Raw genomic sequence first — 23333 nt, forward strand, 5'->3', positions numbered from 1 at the left:
TTGTCTGTAGCTGGATGTAAAGGCTCCTAGGTAAGCTACAATTCCTGATGAAATAAGTATATCTCCAGTCAAATTGATGTACTGCCTTCCCAGCTCCAAAGCAGTCTCATGCCAGCGAGTTTTCTCACCCCCAAGGCCACCAATCAATTGTTCTGCTCGCTGTAGTTTTTTGCTGCATAAGTCAACCTCAGAATAAAAAAAAATTGCTGATTATATTACATGATCACTTTAAAAGCATTTTACAAATATTAAAAGCATTCAAGAATTATTTTCCAGTGCAGATGTTTTCTTAAGTAATTTCATCAAATAGAAAGAAAACACCTTCTTATTATAATGGAAATGTTTGAAGAACAAAAACAATCTCAGTACCAGCACAGTAAAGTCTATTCAGTTACATTTTCATCCAAATAAAGGAAGAAGACCAGTATAAAACATGCAATTCAAAATAGCTCTGCATGCAATATGGAAAATATTAATAGTCAAGGAAATTATCTACATGTCATAAGAGATACAAAAAGACCTTAAAGAGATCACTGTCTCATAAAAGTAGGTACATTCTTTTCTGCAAAAAAAAATCCTTATGAATACATAGTCTGCATTTCTGTTGTCAGTTTTTAACTAATCCATCTTTCCAGGCATGCTTATTATCTAACAAAAAAATATGATTTAACAGGAATTTAATCCAGCTCTGTTAGAATTCTTTACTATCTAGTAGAGACACATTTCAGCCACGGGATAGGAGGAAAATTATGCCAACTCTTCCTTCTGTTACAACCCTCTCTCCCCTCTGGTAACCATAGCAGCCAATTTACACCACAGTAACAAACTGCTTGTTTAGTTTATCCCTCCCTTCTACTTCCAAACCGTATCAGGATGCAGAAGAAACACACAAAAAGCTGAGTTTAACTACAGACAGGAATTAAGACTCCATTTCAAATTCCGATACTATTTTTGTAAAAAAAGCTCAAGATGATGTACTGCAAACCTTAAAAAAAAAAAAATAATGCAGTCTTCTAAATGTTGCCTATTGCTCCACACATAACAGCTATTTAGCAGTCAGGAACAGAGTTTACCAAAAACATTCTCAAAATTGTATTAGCACAGAAGGCATAAATAAACTTTCAAAACTTTAAATGTACTGACTTGCAAGTTAATGGATGAATCCAACTCTTACTACAGTCATTGAAAATTTATCTTCTCATAAGAAAGCAGATATGAGTGAGGATGTAGGAAAGGGATATCAGTTTTTAAATTCATAACATCTACATTTTCTATTACTTTAAAGCATTTATTCCCCATGCTTTGCCCACTTATAACTTCAAGACCATTACACCAGAATAAAAAGATGGTTATCTAAAAGTACAACTTGTTCGACATATTAGCAGTCAAAAGGAAAAATACCATTTGACAAAGAAACAAATTTTAAATAACTTTTCTAGATATCAGTAGAACAATACTTCATCTTTTGCATCATATACCTGTTTTTCTAAGTCAGCCTTCTCCTGTTTCTTGGATTCTAGTGTCTGTTGGAGTACAGCCAATTTATCTTGAACCTCCCTCAGGTCTGCTTGTTTCTTTCTTAGACCATCCATAGCAATCTTTAATTTTCCTTCAGCTTGATTCAACTTTAGCTTTTTGGGTGCAACATTTTTTGTCACTCTAAATAAAGTCAAAGAATAAATTAAACATCTGAAAGATACACCCTCACTCTAAGGCTACTATTTAAAAAAATGAACACAGGAAAGATGAAGGGAAACCTCAGCAACTCATGCAATATTCTGTTTTATAATTTGATAATATCTAAAGACAATCGGTTTTTACTTCATGACTTGTTTCTGTACTGATACTGACTGATTTATGCAGTTTCTGCATATTTTTCTGTAATAACAGGTAACAATTTAAAGCAAAAAGGGTTATGATTCCAAACTGTGTGTCCCATTTGATCACAATTTAGAATCCATTATGGATTTGTACCATTAGAAACACACAGATAATCTTATATATTAAGTAACACTCACAGACACTGTGCACACACATGCAGCCAACTGTGTACACAAAATAAAAGAAATAATTAACAGCTTTTCACATCCAAGGATCTATTTTCCAGTTTTGAGGATTTCAATCTTTTACACAGATATTTTTGTGAGGAGAATATTGGAAGTAACACATAACTGAAAACATATTGTTTATCTTTCCAAAAACAAGCAAGAAAATATGCTAGAATGCCCCTATGCTCAACTGAAACAGTATTTCACAAGTATTAGCCTCATAATTAATGAATCCCCTCGCCTACTGGTGTAAGTTGCAGATCTCCTTTAAAGTCCACCTCTTAGTTAATTTTCTCTCTAACAATTGATATTTCCAATGTTAAAAGTTGTTCTCAAATTGAGAACTCTACCAAGTATGCATTTACTAATCTTTCAGTCAACTAACAAAATATCTGCTCAAATGAAGACATGCACTACTCACCATGACTCAACTTTCAAACTGCAAGTTGACCTTAGCCACCCAGTGCTGATTTATTGTTAAATGTGAGTTCCAGATGCTTCAAATGAGGAAATATTATTAAAAAATAAGCATACTTTTTCAGTACATCAAACACAATGTGTAACAAAAAATATCCTTCGGCTTTGATGTGACTGTCAGAAACTTCCAAAGACATTTCGATAATGCCTCTATTTTGTGCAACACTCTAAAAAGAAGTTAACTTTATTTGCTAACTGAACATATTGTTGCTCCCATGCCTTCCTAGAAAAATTCAGAACTGAAAACCAGGCTCTACACCTTAACATCAGGTATCTTACATGAATGAATCTCTATGACTGCTTGTTAGCAGAAGTTTCACATTAAAAAGAAGTAATTTCGCATCTTTCTTGGTGTTAAAATAAATTGATCTCTTTAATCAAATTTATTTTAACCTTTTATTTATTTTTATACGTACTTACGTATCATAAAACTCCATGGCTATGACCCATTTGCACAGACCCTCTGCTGCCGTGGAAGCATTTCGAATCTTGTCTGGTACAAACTCAGAATTTGTAAGATACTGTTTTCTTATGACAGCCATGTAAGCTGGGGGAATGTTATCCTTGTCATATTCATGCAGAGACTGAAGAAATCTTATGTCACCCAGAAGTCTCTTAGCAGGACCCCAGAAATCCTCAATTTTTTTTCCAGAACCTGTTGGATCTGGAATCCTATCTGCTTTGATGCCTTTAAGGATGCATATAGCTTCCATTACAAGCTTGACACCAGCAGGAGGACTCTTCATGGACTTAACCACTGTAATATCCTTAAAATAATAATTAAAAAAACATCTTTTAGAGCTCTGAACACAGGTGGATTAATTCTTCTATTACAATAGAAATAATAACCCTTTTTATGTCAAGATAGTATTTTTCCATATATATTTGCTATTCTCACTCTTGATAATTTTAAATACACTATGATCTCAAGTTCATAGCACAAGCCTGCATAGTCCATTCATATATATATAAAAAATTTTCTTTTTGCAAAATTCTTATTTCATTTTTTTCATTCTTTCTAGTCCTTTCTTTAAGGTATTACACAGGCTAAACTAACACTGACATCTAAACAAAAATATCTGAAATCTAGTCAACAATCAGTTCAGAGGAGACAAAAACTTAACTTATCTGTAACTCATTTTTAGTTGTACTTTTTCTGTTCCTAATTCAGTAGTGGGCATTGCACCTCAGTTACTGAGTTCAGATGTTCCAGTGTTATGCTCTACCCTTCAGTTCAGGCTCTTAATGCAATTCTTCCAAGCTTACAGGATCACATCAGCAGTGGATTAGTAGATTTAAAACAACATAAGGTAAAAGTGGCCTTCAACCAAGAACTAAAGATCTATGCTCTCCAAGTACAGAAAATAAATCAATTAGTATTCTGGTCAGTTATTAAACTCCCAGACTGAGCTGAAGGAGGGAAGAGGCAACTAAAAGGAAGAAAACTATTGGGTAAGAAGTACTGACATTATAAGAAATAGCAGGAAATGAATAAGCAAAGTTTTAACTGCAAATATAGAATAATAATATAAAAGAATGAAACACTTCTACACATATAAGTACAACTAATTAAGCAAGAGGTTTGTAAACTAAAGATTTATGGAAAATAATCTCTCTTACTCTTCCCAAAGAATAACTCTCCATGGTAATTCAAATATTCTTTCTAAGAGCTTTGCTCAGAGAATACATACTCCAATAAATTAAAGGATTTCTAGATTCTCATGTTTATTTTCCCAATTAGTGTTAGATTTTGAGAGCTTGCCCATGGTTTCTTTGAGGTCTAAAACCTTGGCAATTTGGATAGAAAGAGATATCTTTTGAGTTCTGGGAAAGTTCATTTGTGCCACAGAAACCAGAGAAATGTTACGACTGGATGAAAAAAACCCCCATAATTATTTCCTTGAAACTGTGACCTATGGTTCCTGGAGCTACATGCTTTTTTAAAAAAAAAAAACACAAAACAAAACAAAAACCCAACCAAAAATTGCAACCACACAAGTGTTCAGGAGAAGGAAACAAGAGCAGGTGAATAAAGCCAGGGAATTTCAATGAGGCAGTCAGAAAACTGGGTGATGGGATCTGCAGGGAAGGAAGAACAACCAAAGTTAGCCAGCCATTCCAGGGAACAAAATTAAGGACAAATACAAATTAACTCAGCACAACCATGGGTTGTAAGCAGGCTAAACTCAAAGGCTAAACTCAAACTCAGCTGCAATTAAAAGCAATATGAAGTGTAACAAGAAAAAATCTGTAACTACAGTAATAGCAAGAAAAGCAAGAAAAGTGCTGGCTAGGTACTTAGTGAAAAGGGTGAGATACGAGTAAATGACACAGAGTCAAAATGTTAACGCTCTTTGCATCTGATGTCTCTAAAGGGTTAACTGTGAGTAGGTGACTAGCACAATTGACAACATTGTCAAAACACAGCAAAGATTTGACTGAGGTCACACAGGTCCAGACCTATGCAATATTTTCATTACTGAAATGAATGATGGAAAAAAGAGAGAGTTTATTAGATTTCCAATTGATAGAAAGTTGAGAGTAAATGCAAATACATTGGAGTAGAGAACAGGAAAAAAATATCTTAATAAGTTGCAGAAATTGAAAAGTATAGTAGAACTACTACAAAAAGACAAAAAAAAGAAAGGGAAAGCAATGATTGTGTAATAGTGATTTTCAGGAAACGATACAGCTGTTCGCATGAATGACAAACTACACATGTCAATAATCCTCCTCTACTCTACACAGAATTTAGCAAAACTACAGCTGAAATACTGTATTCAACTTTGGGCAATGCATGTGAAATGAACGTATGGAGAAGGTCCAGAAAGAATAACCAGAAAAGCTGATTTGATTTATAAGAAAAGACTAAAAGAATAGTGATTACTTAGCTTACAGAAAAGAAAACTGGAAGTGGTGAGATCAATCAGTACAGTCTTTAACTGCATAAAAGATAAAGAACCATGTCCACAGTGAGCAGAACAGAAAACAGGTTAAGTTGTAATGAGTAAGATTAACGTTAAACACCAGGAAAATCTTCTTAATGATAAATGTGTAAAGTGGAACAGATTACAAGTGGAAGAAGATGACTTCCAGAGGTCCCTTCCTAGTTCTAAATTTCAGTGTCTTCATATGTGTATTGCTACAAAACTTAGATGTCAACAGCAAAATAACGCTTTAAATTGTTATACTTTTTCTAATCTTTGCTGAACAATGAGCCACATGAGGTACACAGTTCCTTTTGACTGTAGATAATCATTTCAGCAGTACTGAATTATGTATAGGTCTGTTTCTCCAAACAAAGCACTTAATCTGCACATTTATGTACATAGATTTATGGGCACATAAATATGTGTCCTGCTCTGCTTTCCATCAGTGGTGGCCAGGGTGAAGGGTGAATCAAAACCAAAAGTCCTGTACAGATACTCTAAGCTCTCCTATACACAGATTTTTTTTGTGTTCATCATGCTATTTAACTGTATTTTGAGAAAAAAACACTCTGGTTTTTTTCCTTTGGAAGTTCCTACTCTATTTCCCCCCCTCCCCCCCCCTTGTATTATAATACTCCCTGCTTGGATACACTAAGCATTGACAGTAGTTGAAGTATTACTTCACCAGCCTTCAAAGCCTCGTTCTTGTCTTGTTATTCACAAGTATAATGCAATTGCCTTGAAGTGACGACGTAGCCAGCTACTATTTTCACAAAGCATGTCAATGATCTGACAATGCCAGAATCTAAAACTTTTGATACCAAGCAACAGCTGTAGATAACAAACCATCTGCTTTCTATCTAAGAAGGTTTCCTTGAAAGTTTTTTGAAATCTTGTTTTCAGCAACAATAGCTGGAGCATATAGTCTGTCCTCACTCTTACAATCTGAGAGACTTCCTTTCATCCCACCATGAGCAAAACACTATCCAGGCAAAGAAAACCTCAATATCCATAAAACCAAAGGTGGTTGCCTCCATTGTCATACTCTTACAAAGAGTGGTCCCTTAACATGGGGAAACATAGAATTTCAGTCTCAATTTCTAGATGCTGAAAAACTGGATATAAAAAGATTAGATGACCGGCTGGCAGGTTCTGAATAAGAAAATAAAAAGCATATGTTTTCTAACTTCTCAATTGTTGAGTCAAAATATTTTTGTAACTATGAATTTTGAAAAGTCTAGAATAATATTTGATCTTGTAGTCCATAAAAATTCAGCGTTACAGCTTTTTCACTAGAAAATAAAGAGAGAGTAACATTTTGCTTTTTAAAACTGAAAGATTTCAAGAAGTTTCTAAGTTATAAAACTGTGTAAGTATAATGTAAAATCTGAAAAGGCAGATATTCCATGCTTTTGTACATCTGAATACCTCTCCAGTGTGTAAATATGCATTGTTAGCCATACCTGCGCAGTGAGAGTGTCAAGGGCAGCCAGAGCACTTTCTAAACAAGGCATGGCTTGTGCTAAGTCAGCATCACATTCATCTTTGATGGCTTTTGCAGCCATAGCCTGCTCATTTGCCACTGCTTCATCAGCTTTCACGACTTTTTCAGTTTTGGCTACTTCCAAAGATTCTTTTTCAATAACAACCATCATCTCATCAACCTGCTTGCTGGCTTCCCGTAACTGAGGTTGCAGAGCCTCCAGCTCAGACTGCATCAAGGCTACTTGAGATGCAGCAGAGTTCAGTTTCTCCAAGCCAACTTCATATCTTCTTTTCCTTTTCATCACCTTACTGAAAATAAATAGTACTTTATTATAAAGATATTATTTTATCAGTTCTTGATCACTTCATTCATTGGGATCCATTCCCCAAATTTCTCACTACTCTGAATAATCAAATGATCTGCCAATCTTGTTTTATTTGCTCAACAAATAGTAAACATAGCAGGGATTACTTGGGCCATAGTCTAAGTATTCTATCATGTATACTCAGAGAGTGGGATATAGATAAATAGGTGATCACTTATAGATAAATAAGTGATTGTTAATCTTCTGCCTCTTTGTTGACAGGAGCTACAAAATCAAGATGGCACAGTAGTAACAGACAAGAAAAGGAGAGGGAAAAGATGGGGATACGCTTATGAAAATTATTAGTTGAGGTGAGGTTGAAATAGGATTAATATAATTGGGATAATAATTTTAGCAGCAGAATGTGAATGGCTCTGGGGACAGCCAACAGTGTCAGAATCAAGGAATTCCAAAGGCATTGGATCACTACATTCAAAACTGTATTCCTTTATTCCCGGAATTCCTTGCTGCATGCAGTGTTTCACACAGCCTGTTTATCAAATTAAGCACTTGTCTTAATTGTTATAGTAGTGTCTTATCAACGAGAAGGAAAGAAAAAGGAACTTTCCCTCACCAGCCATGAGAATAGAACAGATATGCACATGCATACAGATGTCCTTTCTGCCCAGGCACAGCACAGCTGAACCCTGCTAGCAAGCCAATGGCACCCAGCAACTTGGAAGGTGGTTTCTCAGATGTCACCTTCCCTACATCCTCCAGAGAGCCACAGAGTAAGCAGGCTGCATTAATTACTCTGGTAGCATAATATACATAATCAACATATAGCAACATCACCAGGAATATCAGAAGTGGTGTAATGCAAGTATAAAGCATCAAGTCAGACCTTTTGTCCAATAAGCAAGCATGTGTCCTAAGAGTACATTTTATCCACCTACCATTCTGTCAATTTAAATTAACTAAAAACAATTCACTTGTTTTGTTCAGATTAGCTATATGAGATAGAAAATAATATGGTGAACTCGGGTTCCTCTAGAAAAGGTCACGTTATAAATCCTTACGTGCGTTTCTTTTCAAGTAGACTTTTAAAAGTGAAGATCAATTCCAAGTATGAAGTAGGTGTAACATAGTTGTGTCTTTGAAGCTCTGCATGGTATAAGTCAGATAAAACAATGGTAGACGTATGAAAGCTTTTACACATATCAATACACCCACTTCGAGTTTGTTTCGACATTTCAACATCTTCCAAGAAGCGAGAGGCAACAGCTTCTAATGCATCTTCAGGCCATGTCTAAAACAAATTAGTAAAGATTTTTCTCTTATTCAGTACTTCACACTCATAAATCTCAAAACATTTTTCAAAAAAGTATCTTCACCCCATTTCATAGATAAAGAGACTGAGGCACAGAGAAATGATTTCATGACGAAAAGATCATCAAACAGGACAATAACAGAACTGGAAAGAACCAAACTACTTAGGGATTCAGTTCAAGCTCACTGTCTTATTTCATCCATTAGAAATACTGTTACTGAAAGGAAAATTTTGCATTTTTCAGTATGTCCATAGATGTGTGTGACTGTCTCTGCTCTTCCTCTTCAAAATAACCTTTAAAGATACAGTACCACATTTTAAAACTTGATGAAATTTAAGTTCCTCAGATTCTTTATATGATTAAATTCTACATCTTAAATATTCTGTCTAACGTCTTTTGCATGTAACAGTCAGATAGAATATAGTTTTATTGCAGAGTAGTGGGGAAAAATCTGGTGTTCTGCATCAAAAGATGTCTGTATTTTTGACAGGTATTTCAGTTTCAAACTTTTTTGGCAATCTAGATTCTGGTAGTCCTGGTAATAGAAGAAAATACTACATATTTAAATCTGTAATGTCTGCAGTACTATGTTCATTCAATTATACTTTTATACCACAGTCAGTTATTTTCTTGATGATTTTGCATTCAGCCTATACTGGCCTTTATTACAGTCAGAGCGATAAACAATTTAAAACACGACACTAAGAAAATTCAAGGTATTTTTCACTGCTAACTTGACCAAAGAGAATTACTTGCTACAAAAAGGGTTGAAGTCATGTTTCTATTGCATTTCCATTAGAATAACAAGCCCAACAAAAATTTTGTTTTTACCTGAAACCAGTCTAGTGTGCAGCAGTTGACAAGAGCTGGAAATTTACGAAGGCGTTTACGGAAAGCATCTCCAATGGGACTCATTGCCAGTACTATATGAAGCTGATTTCGACAGCGATCAACAAACATGTTAAAAAGAGCTATAGGACTGCCATCTGTCTGTTTTGTCCTGTCCCGTTGGCGATCTACTTGACGCATTTGTTCACAAATTTCTTGCTTCTCATCTACTGCAAAGAGGTTTGGCACTTCACCTGCATTTAGTAAGTTGTTAATGTCTTCTAAGAATGACTCCTTTTTAATCTGTGTATCTGTGAACAAGAAAACTCCCTGCATTTCCCCTTCAGTAGATTTTCTTAGTATGACTTTTAAGTCTTTATGCCACTCATTGATACCATAACTTTTAGTTATTTCAACCTGAAAAAGGTTGTATTCAGCCATATGGGCTGCTAATCGAGTAAGAGATTGTCGACCACTACCTCCAACACCAACAAGGAGGGCATGGCTGCGAGGCTGTTTCAGAATACGGGAAATTCTACAAATATGTTCTACAGCAAATCGGAACAAGACAAGCTGCATTGGCTTTTTGCTCATGTTATTAAACTCTTCAAGATGACTCTCTACAACTAATCTCAATTGATCCACATCACCAATCTCCCTGTATTTAGTGTCCTCTCTCTTAGGGTCATGAAAATCACAAAACATTAAGCTACGTAAGTCATCTTCTTCTACTCTGCCATCATTGTCGAAGTCCAGATTCTGGAAAAGTTCATGAAAGTCTTCATGTAAGTCATTTTTCACTACTTCTTGGATAAATCCAACAAGCCAAGCCCGGTCAGGATTATCCACCAAGCGATCATAATACACTCTAAGAACCTGTATAATAAAAATGTAATTATTTTAATAGTTGCTTCTGCTCTTGAATTTATACTTCTTTTAAACAAGATAAAACAAATACAATTCTGAAAAAGGCTTCAAAATATGAACTAACTTAAACTTCACTACATAGAAAAAAACCAAAATAGATATTTAGAATTAATTTGAACAGTTGAGCCCAGTAATATTGCTTCTGAATTAAAGAGAAAATTCATACGGAAATACATATACACACATGCATATACACATATATATATATTTATAAGCGTTATGACATAAATGCATAAAAGGCTGCTGCAAAGAGGAAGGGAACATATTGGTCTTTCCACTACAGCTAGATAGGACAAGTTATGGGTTTGTATTTCAAGAAAGAAGACTGTAGCTGGATATTAGAAAATGTTTTTAATGAAAAAGATAGTGAAGAACATGAATAGATTGCCTGAAGTTGGAACATCCCTCATCCTTCGAGAACTGTAAGAAATTTTTAGAAAAAAACACTTCAGAAGTTACTGTTGTTCCTTTCTTTACGTAATCCTGCTTTGGAGAAGGACGATGGACTAGATGATCACCAAAGATGTCTTCCATGGTCACTTTATGCTGATTTGATTCTACGAACCATAGCTAAATATTTAAAAAGCACAATTATCAATGACCTTGCTTTCTTTTAATCCAGGAAAAAAACCAAAGAGCAGATATCACCTATATGGGGCTTTTTCCTCTTGTTTTTAAAAGGGAGGTTTCACTTGAGCTCTTTCAGTGTGTCTATCCTATTATGACTGAAAGACAGGAAGCATTTGCTGAAGACAATAAGCTTAAGAATTTCTTCTAAAGGAAGCCCAGAAGTAAAAAAAAAAAAAAAGTAGGGACCAAACTTAAAATCATTCAAAATTTCCAGTGACCCAGGACTACTTGCTCTTCTTCTCACTGTTGATTTGGGTTTTTTGGAGGAAGGAGAGAAGAACGGAAAGGACTGCGCAGGCATTCAAAGCAGCAAACAGAGACTACATAATCACATGAAAGTGAAGGTATCAACAATCAACTTGTCTACAAAGATATGATTCATACTTTGAAAAAGTTTGATTTCCTCTGCCCATACAGTATACAAAATCCCTTCTCATGAGTGTGATACCAATTTACCGCTTAGCCAATAGGAGATAGCATTACAAAAAGATTAATACACAAATCCACATCTTTTTCTTATTTATAATAAATATAATTTCTTAGTATTAGGTGATTTACCTCATGAACCCAGAGATGTTTTATCATTTCTGCAGATTCTGTTGTTTCAGGCCTTGACAGACAAACACCTTGAATAACACGTGAAAAGTCACGGAGATTGAACAAATAGTGAGATTTGGCTGGGGTAGGAAGCAGATTCTTCATAGCTTCTTTATACATATGCATGGTTCCATTAATAATTTGCGGAGTCAGTTCCACATATTGTGATGGAAAGCTATAACTGGCAAGTTATAAAAGGTGGTAAGAACAGAATGATTTTCATAATTCCATCATACTAGCATGTGAATTAATAAATAATATTGTGTATGTACACTGATTTACTTGTAAGTTCATGCCAATTTTTAAGTTCTGTGATTATACTTCCTCACAGGCAGTTTTACAAATCTTAGTTCTCTCGCTGGATTAACAGATTAACTCTGCAAATCAATCTAGCAATTGTGGAACATGCTGACAAATTTGGCTATGTTAGACAGCTAATTATACCCTTTCCCCCCCTCATTTTTATGACTAACAACAGCAACAGGGAAGTCAGGTCAAATAGCCCTTGCTGTCTTCTGGGACCTCTCTCTCCCTCAAAGGGTTAGAAGCTGTCAAATCACAAACTTGGTCTAGAAACAGGATACGAGCATCTTTTGGGGCTTAGCTGTCAGAATGGATAGACAATGAAAGTTGAAGTCCACTCCTAATAATGGAATTAAAAATTATGCAGTGGTGAAAGGCCAAAGAAAGTAAGCCTTCTCAAACCACAGGGAATTTAAGAGCAGTTTCCAGTTCTATTCTTTGAATAATGACTAACCGAATTCTATTTTTATTTATTACACATCAAAGAATACTGTAATACAGAAATATCTCACCTAACTGAATTAGCCTCAGCTAATCTAAACCTCTGTTGGAGACTTCAGAACAAGAACTTTACCATTGGATTATTTTAAGATGAGCCCTACTTCTGTAGAGTGATGAGTAACTCAAAAGGCACAGGATATAAAAGATTATAATTTCTTTTCAAGAGCAGTGTCCTACAAACATATCTTGGAGATTTCCTAGTACCATAATTTAAACACCGACTTTGATTTTTCCAATACATAAAGGTCACTTACCATACTGTTAGATGCCAGTCTAAGATTCTAGAAAAAATTGTGTACATGGATTCGTCATCAAACTCATTAATAGTAACTGTATTGAAGTGTCGCAAGAATCGTGGTGTTACTGGGTTTCGACCACCGCCTAAATATTAGAAAGCATTAATACTACAACTAACAGAAAAATTTAAAATAAAACAGTAAAAGCCTAGCAAGTTTTTTCTAATATTCATCTTTGATTCACCTAGCAGGCTCACATTGAAAAGTACCACACCTTGTCATAAACCTAATGAAAGCAACATGCAGTTCAGTGTAAATCTCTTCTCCTGTGTAAAATACAGATCGAAATCATCAGGTTACAGATAGATAGATCTGACACTATTTTACCTATGCTTCTGTTATAAAAGAAAACTTTTATTATAAACTCCAAACCTATGTTCTTGATTTTCAAAGCATCCCAATGAAAGAAGCCTCTACAAGTAATGCTGTATACTTCATTCAATTTAAATTTTATCCCAGTTCTAGAGTTAGTAGTTTTTATGACTAGATTGTGATTTGGGCAATGAAGCTATGTATGGAAATAAGGGGACGTAAAACTGAAATTTATTGGATACTTGCTCCTTCTGTTTGGAATTCAGGGTTAAGCTGCTGCACGGTGTGTTCAACCTTCTTACAGCAGCAAATCAGAAAAAAGTGGGGAATCTACCATCCCTAACACCAGAAGCATAGCTAAGGACAACCAAATTAGTATGGTAAGTTTTTTTAAAACACGTGACTTTGTAGCTCAGGCAGGACCCTGCACTAATGAAACTAAAAGACTCCTGGCCTGGAGCTGTCTCACATTCAGCCACTTGAGACTGCAAGCAGAACTAGTGATTGCCTGTATTTAACAGTGTATGCATTACTAGTATCTGCTGAGGAATCTCAGTATTTTATGCTAAATAGGCCAGTTATTCATCCTACTTCCTTCTACCCCAACTAAGGTCATCTCTCAGACACAACAGTTTACAATGCTTACATGTGCATTGATGGCAAAATTACACAAGCTATTGGGATATAAATATTATTTTTACCCAAAAGATAATCCTTTCCTAATATAAATTTTAAACCTAACTTTAACAAAGTGTCTTTAAATGTTCTTTAAATAGCTTTATATTTGCTTCAATAGCACTATATACACGTACAGATTTCACATTTTCATTTCTTATTAGGAGGAAAAAAAAATAAACGCAGGCTGAAAAGGAGAATATGAGTTCTGGAAGTAGCTCCCTCTACAAAGATAGTAATATAAATTCTTCATTCTGAAGCTCAGTTGTGATGTTTGACACAAATAATTAGGGCCATAACTTGTACATTTGATCAGTCCATTTTTCAACATTCAACCAGAAGAGTACTGGAACAAAATTGGCTACAAACTTCTCCTGGGAAAGGAAAATTTGACCCAATTTCAGAGCAGTTGAAAGTTACTTCTACACTATCACCCTGGAACAGAAACATAGCATGAAGGGATGCTTCACAGAAAATGCACCTCCAGGATTTGGCTATTTCTAAAAAACAAAACAAAACAACAAAAAAAACCCTGTAAAATTAAGTTATGCCAGAACACAGTACAAGTCATGACTTCACCTAAGCTTTAGGAAAAATGAAGATGTAAAATTTTTAAATTCTTTTAGTTTCCTTCTTCTTAGTCATTCCACAGACTGATACTTAGATCAGTGCTTTGAACTGTGAATGAACACTGCCTCCAATTTAAAATGACTGCAAGAAGCAGTTTTGCTTCTTTAGGAAACCAGATAGGTGAAACAGCAGTGGACCCCTATTCCCACGGGCATGCATCACTGTCCCAAATGCAAAAGTAGTATCAGCGGAGAAGGTTCACTGGCATGTTTGTGTGTGTGTTTTTGTGTGTAAACAACTCTACAAAAACAAGAAGGAAAGTCCAGGGAGGCTGAAGCAGAAAAGAGAAGGAAAACGCCAGTCACAGCCTGATTGAACACTCTAAATGTACTCAGCTATGACAAACTGGTTCGGTGGTATATTAGAGACAACGCTGTGAACAATTCTGTGAAAAGAAATTCTGTTACATGATTCCTAGGAAATAGATTGTATAGATTCTTTAGAAGCAAACACAACAGCATCAAAGAAACATTAATTCCTCATTTTAACTGATAAAATATGACTTACTTTTTTTAACTAAATAGCTTATATAGTCAATGTGTATGCAGGTTATCAGAAATATAATGACCTCTTTACATCATATGCTTTACTTTTTTTGGCCAAATAAAGGAAGGTTTATGTGCTTAAGAACATCACTTAGTGCTATTTAGAAAAGTTTTGAAGAAGAATAAAATTGACTGAAGGCCAATGGAGGGTCTCATTAGACCAAAGGGATTTCATAAATACTTGTAGACACATTCTTGTCTTCCTGAAAAGCAATATTGCTTCCTGGCAGGCTTGTATAGTCTCTCTGCTGCTCCTCAGCCACTCTGCTATGACTGCTGTTCATGTTTCCTGCAGCAAAGGGTTTCTTGAGTCCTACCCCTAGCCATAAAGACCCAAATTGTAAAACTATGCATCAATAAGCATTCAGCCTTTGGAAACCAAAGAAACAGAAAAAAGCATATAAGACCCATCTCTTACCTGATGGTCCCATTGCACACACAATCTGAACATCTACAAGTTTAATCATTGAGCAGTCTTTAAGGTCATACCAATTCCAGTGATCTAACCACTGCCGTAATAATTCAACAGGCGGTTGAGCACCATAGACCTCTCGTGCTGGCATATTAACATCATCTACAAATACAACCTGAAAAGAAAAACATAAAGGATTTTGCATTTATTTATTTTATTGAATATATGCCACCATTTTGCTTGATTCTGGAAACACTGCACATCAATTCACTCCCATTAAAATTAGTGGGAGTAATACACATAAATACATGCTTTTAAAAAGCGGCCGTAAGCTCTTAATGGAGTTGCTGCTGAGTTAAACAAAAATCTAAACCTGAGAAGTATTTGTGCCTTTCTAAAGCCATTACAAAACATACCTATAGAGAAGAGAAAAACTGTGCTTCTCGTCTTATTTCTGAGTGTATTTAATGAAAGATGGTAAACTAATACTTGCTATTTAAACCTGACTGTGCTACTTACATGGCTTTTCTTGGAAAAAAAGATGGAGTCATGAAGACCCACAAAAATCTCAAACTTCAGTGAGACTATGGTTCTGGTTTTAAATCTATTAGACATCTTTCTTGGCCCTGCTGTTCCTGAAGTATAGGCCACTGCTGATCAGGAAACATCTTCACACAACTAACCTAATGCAATTGATGCAAGTTCTAGAAACGCATTTATGCATTTTATCCCCTTTTCTTCTCATTCTCTAACTGTTACAGAGTAGAAATTTGGTCAAAAGAAAGATAGGTTAAATCATGAGCCTTGTATCTTATTTAGCACTGCAATTTGGGCAACATACTGAAATGTTCTTGACTAATACAAATCAAGACAAAATTTATCCCTTCAAAGTATCTCTACATTTTTAAGACTGGGCTAAAATACATCTTAAAAGAATAGCTTGGAGGGGGAGGCAGGGGAAGACCTTAAAACACTAACTTTAAATGGTACTTCCTTAAGGAACTCCTAACATTAACACATTTTGCTCTCGATAACAAGCATTTATTAAATAATAGCTAGGAAATACTGAAAATAAGAAAAAACCAAGGCTGCAAATACAAAAAGTCTATAAGCACCCTAAAACTACCAGTATTGCATCATACACATCTATCACTGCATTTTAAAACATAATAATTTTTAAATTTTCCTTAAAAGCTAAATTTTTCCTTAATCTGGGTTTAAAAAAAACAGAGGTAATGGACACTCCTTAGATTTCATTTTTCAGTCTCATTGCAACTCCTTGCAAAAGGATTTGCTTGCTGCAGAAAAAAAGAAAAAGAAGTCTACCCTAATATCCTTCTCAAGCTTCTGAGTACTCAGAAGAGAGTTGATTGAGCCATTGATTCAAGTTGGAGCTCCGTTGATCTTGAAGGGTTTGGCAGGCATTGGTGATAACAACATAAAAGATTCAAATCTCCTTTAATGCTTCCAAAACAAGTGAACTATCCAGGTTGGAAGGAACCCTGGAGTTCATCTAGTCCAACCTCATGCTCAAAGCTGATTTCTCAACACTGATTTCATACCAGCTTCCTGAGGACTTTATCTAGTCAGGTCTTGAAAACCTTCACAGATAGAGATGCCATAGCCTCTCTGGGCTGGTTTCCTCTGCTTAATTACCCTCATAGCAAATTGCTTTTTCCTCATATCCAGTCAGAACCTCCCTTGTTTCTATTTACAACCATTTGCTCTCCTGTTATGCACCCCAAGAAGAGCATGACTTCATCTTCTTAACAACTTTTTCATAGGTACTGGGAAGCTGCTTTTGGTCCTCCTAAAGCCTTCTCTTCTCTGGGTTGAACAAGCCAAGTTCCCTCTGTTTATCCTCACAGGGCTTGTGTTCCAGTCCCCTGGTGATGTTGGTGGCCCTCTGCTCAATTTCACATAATTGTTTAGGTTGGAAGAGACCTCTTGAGATCACCTAGTCCAACCCTCCTACCTGAGCAAGGTCAGCTACAGCAGGCTGTCAAAGACCATGTTCAGTGAGGTTTTGATTATCTCCACGGATGGAGACTCTACAACCTCTGAGTGCAACTTGTTCCATTGTTGACCAACCTCACAATAAAAAAGCGTTTTCTTGTGTTCAGATGGAATCTTACGTGTTTCAATTTGTTCCCATTGCCTCTTGACATGTCAGTGGGCACTACAGAGAACAGTCTGCTCCCTCTTCTTCATCCTCTCTGATCAGGTATTTATACACATTGATAAGATCCCTGCTGAGCCACTTTATCTTCTCCAGGCTGAACAGTCCCAGCTCTCTCAGCCTCTCCTCATATGAAAGATGCTCCAGTCTCTTAATCATCTTTGTGGCCCTGCACTGGACTCACTCCACTAAGTCTATGTCTTTCTTGTACTGGGGAGGCCCAGAACTGTCCAAAGCACTCGAGATGTGGCTTCACCAGTGCCGAGTAGAGCAAAAGTATCGCCTCCAGCACAACCATCTGGTGTATCAGCCACTCCTTCCAGTTTTGTACGAACTTGCTGAAGGTGCACTCTGTCCCAGCATACAAATCCTTAATGAAGAGGTTAAACAGTATTGGCCCCAGTATCAACCCCTGGGATACACCACTAGTGATTTAATCTGCCTGAATTATCAAAATTCTTCCTGTACTGGAGGGTCCAAAACTTAACACAGTATTCCATTTTAATAAGGACTCAGTAAAAAGGAGTAATCACTTCCCTTGGACTGGCAGTCTGCATCCACTCCTACCTTATCTTTTCCCTTTATGTAAAGGATCAAGAAGAATACCACCTTGGTTCCTACGTCCTTTTCCTTTGCCCCCAGAGGTCTGTAATCCCTTTTGATATATTCCACATCTCTCTTCACAGTTCACCGATGCTCATGTAGATGAACAACAAGAGGTAATAATCTAAGAGCTGAACAAGCTTCTGTAATTTCTCCACAACATACGAGACCCAGGCCTTGAACAAGTGACAAACCCTACATGATCTCACTTCGAGATTTCTATAAAACTCTGAAACCACAATACTGTCAAGAGCTATGTCGTCAGCAACAAGCTTAGCCATACAGAACTCTTATCTCAATGATAGTATCACAAAATATGGAGGGAAAAGTATGACAATGCTGTTCATAGTTATTCACATCATATATCACATTTTCTTCTGTTGATTAAAACAGGATGCATATTACTGGGAGAAGGGAGAAAGAAGAGAAACATGAGGATCTAAATTAGAGGAATTAGAACTCTGACAGTTTGTTTCAAATTGAGCATCCTTTCTTGATATCAGATGTGATCAGTTGAGAAAATAATGCATTTACGTATTTGTTTGCACTTAAACACTTATTTACATACAGAAATGTATCAGTTACCATTCTTTTCCCAAGAGGAGGTCCAAAAATTCCTCTTCTCCTTTTGTCCAGCTTGGACATTATAATATTCTGAGTCTGAGCTGCTGTAGTTTGTGCTGAAAAGTTAATGAGCAGTGGCTGGTAGACTTCTTTATTCAAATTATTTAAAAGAAAATTCTGGAAGGATTGTGAAAAGGAGAAAGTTAAACTATATACATAGATAAACAAATTTTATAACACTTTAGCAAATAGCAATCAGATAGACATTTTTGTGCCATTTTTATTTCATTTAAAATTATAAAGTAGTAATTTATCTCTAAGAGAACTCTAATAATCATATTTCATCAGATAAACCAATATTCTTGAATAATTCAAAACATAATAAACTTAATTTGAGAGAAATATTTCTACCTCCAATATAGAAATTTTCACATTTTCTCAAAAAAAATCTACCTATTGTATTATATAAATTCAGCATGTTAATATTTTGCACACAAAATACTTCATAGTACTAATTAGAGTTGATATATATTGCCTGTACAAATTTGCAAAAGTATCTACGGGACCAAATATTTATGCCTAGTTTTGAAGAGTTTCCAGGAATATTTCCTTTGAAGGGCATAGCAAGAATATCTAAAGATAAGCTTTACCATCAAGATTGGTAGTATTTTATAATGGTAACTACCTTCCAAAGTCCCTTACGTTAGCTGCAATTTAATCTCCGGGGGAAATCTGGATCAAAGTCAGCATTTCAAATAAGACTGAATGGGACTCATTTCTTACCCACATGTGAGTAAAACCACAGAGGGAAAATACTCTTCCATCCTTCCAGCAGTTGCTACAGAACATTATTGCATATAAAGTAATGTCTCTAATGACTAATCTAATCTCTGCCAACAGCTGTTGGGACTTTCCAGACCATATAGTCTTTTCAGCAAAAAAATGTTTAATCTCTATCCTTGAAGGAAAAATCTGAGCTCCTGCACAAAAATATAACAATGACAACTCATGGAAACTATAGAGCAATGTGACTCAATGGCCATATTTCTTTTATTCTTTTGATCAGTTCTGAACTCCCAAGAAATACCACATTCCTAACTCTCACCCCAGAAATGAACTGGGCAGTAGAAACTAGTCATATTCTTCTTTATAAACAAATGTTTTATTTATGCTTTATTATATTTCTGACATCAATGTTCCAGGAACAGTCTTTTATGAACAGATCTCCTTCCAGTCTTAGAATTTATTTTCTTAATATTTATTTTCTTCAAAATTTTTTCAGAAAACTAACTTAAAACCAAAATAATCCTTAGTCAGTAACTTCACAGTTAATTTTTATCACACAAAAGGAAGGAAAGATAACAGATTCAAGACCATGAAGCCAAATTTATTTTATCTGCTTACATAACTTTCAAGTTTTGCTCCTTCTGCAAAACAATGGAGTTTACACAGGCTTCAATGATGATTGCACTGGAGCAATCAACAGAGGCAAAATCCTCTACAAAAAGACATACTAGTGGAAAAAAGAACAAATAAATTTTGTGCTGCTCAGAGGAACAGCTTCTTCCTTGTCTCTTATGATTTATTTAGAGAATGTCATCAGTTAAAAATGCAATAAAGGCTTTGCCATATCTCCACTCACATATCCCCTTTTTGCCTCAAAAGTATACTTTCCCACAGATCTAGATGGAACCCAGTGAAAAATGCTGAATTTGGAAATTTCCGTAAGTGAACCTCAACAACATGAACATTCTATTGGCACAGTTCCATTGCCTGTCAGGCTTTAATAGTCTCCCAAAAAGATTGATGGTATCAGGATTTAATCCACAGTATCCGTCAGATCTGCCTGAATAATTAAAATTTCTCTAAAATTTTTAATCAAGACCATTAGAATAATTTTCTATATTACCCATATTGTTATTTTAATAACCACATGACAAAATTAAAATGAACAAAGCATCACTTGGTAACTGAAGATAAAAAAAGGAAATACTCTATCCCAAAATAATGATGACTCAATAATTTCAAAAAGATAATAAAGTCTGCTTTCAATTATAATGTCTGACTTATCCCTTTAGACAGAAAAAATAGTATTTGTAGACATGGGAGGAAGAAAAAAAACCCCAAACATTAGTCTTGATCTCTTATTCTAATACCTGAAGTTACAATGTTTTTCATACTATTATTCCCTTTGATTAGAATTTCACAAGCTCTAAGAAATATATTGCATTTGGCTGTACTAAGTCATTACTTACATTAAATGTTTTTATTACTTACTATCATATGTTTTGACTATCATTAGGCACACTCAGAACTAAGTATATCTTGCCTCTTTCAATATAAAAACACACACCACTAACTTAAAACAGCTGTCAATGACTTGTTTTCTCTTCAGTGCTCATCTTATTTATTGAACAGAATTCAAATCATATTCAAAGACAAAATTAATAATTTTCCAACAAGCTTTTCTATGGTACACACCAGTACAAAGATATGGAAAGGTAATGGGCAAAATATTATCCAGTTAGATATCTAACTTCAGATAACAACAACTTGATTTTTTAAGAACAGCACTTCTGCAAATCAGAATCCATGGATTCAAATCAGCCCTCCTGAAAATGAGGAACACAATAATTGCCTGTGAAAAGTTTGACTTAGGTGACTTGTCTACTGTTACAGAGGACTTCTGTCACTGACAGGGACAGAATCCATCCCCCAAAGCTGCTGGTTTTCCTGAATTTACTGCAAGTTTTTGAAGCTCTGCAAGTGTAGCAGAGGTTCTACATAAAACAGTCTTTTTTTCTTTTAAAAAAAAATGTAAATAGACTAATATCCATAGCGTTAAGAATCGAATCCTACAGGGGGGGAAAAAGTGTATGACCATGCAATTCCAGAGTATATCATAAGGAATGCACAAGAGATGTCAAATATATTGTATAAGGTAGAACTTATTAGCTTCTGAACTCTCTATTTTACTACCTTAATAGTCTTTTTTAATGTATTGTGTGTGTCAAATATAGAAACATGCAATATAACATTAGTCTAGATAAGATGGCTGATTTGAGATACCAATGTATAACATAACTTCTTTAAATATTAAACAATTGTTGACATTGCTACTTCCTAGAAAATGAAAGACTCATGTTGAAACGATTAACTCTTTATATTCTAAAAAAACTATCCTTTTTTTCCTTTCTACAGGAAGATTATATCCTTTAGGATTTTAGAATACTAAAATCCTAAAACTAGATCAAGTATTAGTATTTTGCCAAGATTTTGTTTCAGAAATAACAGAAATTGTGTACCGCCAAAAGCTAAAGTCAAATTAGATTATCATTATTATTTGTGCTTCTTTTTAATTTTCTCTCAAAGACAAGGATAAGACAGGTAAAGAATATTTGGCATTCTATAAAACAGGACACACAATTGTTTTGATTTAAAATTTATTTCTCTTGAAATGGGCAGCTGCTTTTCATTGTAATGACCAGATATAGCTAACTGGTTATCTAAAGAAAACTGCCTGGGAAGATCTTGACTAGCTAATTCCCTTTCCCACTATAGCCTTTTTCTATAAATAATTCTTTGGTTATACTGCTATTAATTTTTTGCCTTCATATTTCTTTCAGTAACAAAATTATTGTTCTTCCCTGTTTTCCAGTGCATGGAATTGCCATAGTAGCATCTGACTAGAAAAGTTTATCTACTAAACTTTTCCACAATAACAGCAGCACACATTTTTGATGCTTCTAACTCTAGGACATATGCATTTCTTTTCTTGTTGCTTTGAGCAATCCTGACTGGATGTCTTATTAATTGGTTTAGTCTTTTGTGCATCAGTGTCTGTGTGGACTATCCCAAGTATATCTATAATCACAACGCAACGTAAATCAATACAGGAACCAAACTGAATAGTCCTGTTTGGATTCTATTAGCCGCTTATTCCAGTGGATATCTGGGTGCTTCTTAAGAATTTTGTCTGGAAGTGCAAAGAAAACAAGAAACAAAATCCCAAACCCACTACCTTTCGCTACACAACTGCATTTTTAGTTGCCCGTAATTTCATTTCATAATATCCAACAATTAATGTCTCGTTTTCCATTTAAAAAAAAAGTTATCAAATGATTCCTCATCTTATCCCTTTTATAACTATGTCTAATGTCAGTATTGAAAGTACTTACAGTAATATAGGTACTTTTCCCAGTTCCTGTTGGCCCCACAAATATAGAAGGTTTTTGATGCACTGTCAACAATTCCATCAATGCCATGTATCGAACAGTATCCAGAGTTGGTACAATTATTTCATTAAACATCGTATCTTGAGGTATAGGAGGAGCTGATTTGAGTGTTTCCACCCAGGGTTCCCAAAATCCTGGTCCCTATTTTAATTTATATGAAAGTCATATATTTATAATAAGCAAGAAAAAACAGAATAGAACCAATGGAAATAGAAAAATCAAAGTTCTATGACTTAAAAGATAAGGTTATCAACCAATTTTTAAAAGGATTAAAAAGTAATTTCATAGGTTTGTTTCAGAATGCAGTGCTTTTAATTGAGAGTACTTAAAATGAAACATAACACCTGTGCCTGAAGCATGCAACTACTGAAAGACAAGGACTTTATCTTACCTTTTATATCTGTACACATATCTATATAATGGAAAAATACATATATTTTATATACATTATATCGTATATAAATATGTAATAAAATAGGAAATTACTGTATAAATTTAATCACTAAAACTAAAAAAGCAT

At 35.0% G+C, this 23333-nt stretch overlaps 1 protein-coding gene across 1 annotated transcript; it reads right to left on the reverse strand.

The window, feature by feature from the left end:
* LOC104074276 (dynein heavy chain 7, axonemal-like) lies at positions 1 to 22888 on the reverse strand (the record flags this gene model as incomplete). The annotated part of the gene is made up of 12 exons (XM_009574347.1): positions 22757 to 22888; positions 18600 to 18755; positions 15239 to 15407; positions 12617 to 12743; positions 11520 to 11739; positions 10791 to 10901; positions 9408 to 10280; positions 8325 to 8554; positions 6919 to 7249; positions 2946 to 3292; positions 1479 to 1659; positions 1 to 186 (listed from the first exon to the last, which is right to left on the reverse strand). Coding segments are annotated over exons 1-12 (3063 nt in total), but the record flags the coding sequence as incomplete, so codon positions are not given.
* Between the last annotated feature and the right edge of the window lie 445 nt (positions 22889 to 23333).

This window comes from Fulmarus glacialis, unplaced genomic scaffold (assembly GCF_000690835.1).
Source record: "Fulmarus glacialis isolate BGI_N327 unplaced genomic scaffold, ASM69083v1 scaffold13920, whole genome shotgun sequence".
NCBI lineage: Eukaryota > Metazoa > Chordata > Aves > Procellariiformes > Procellariidae > Fulmarus > Fulmarus glacialis.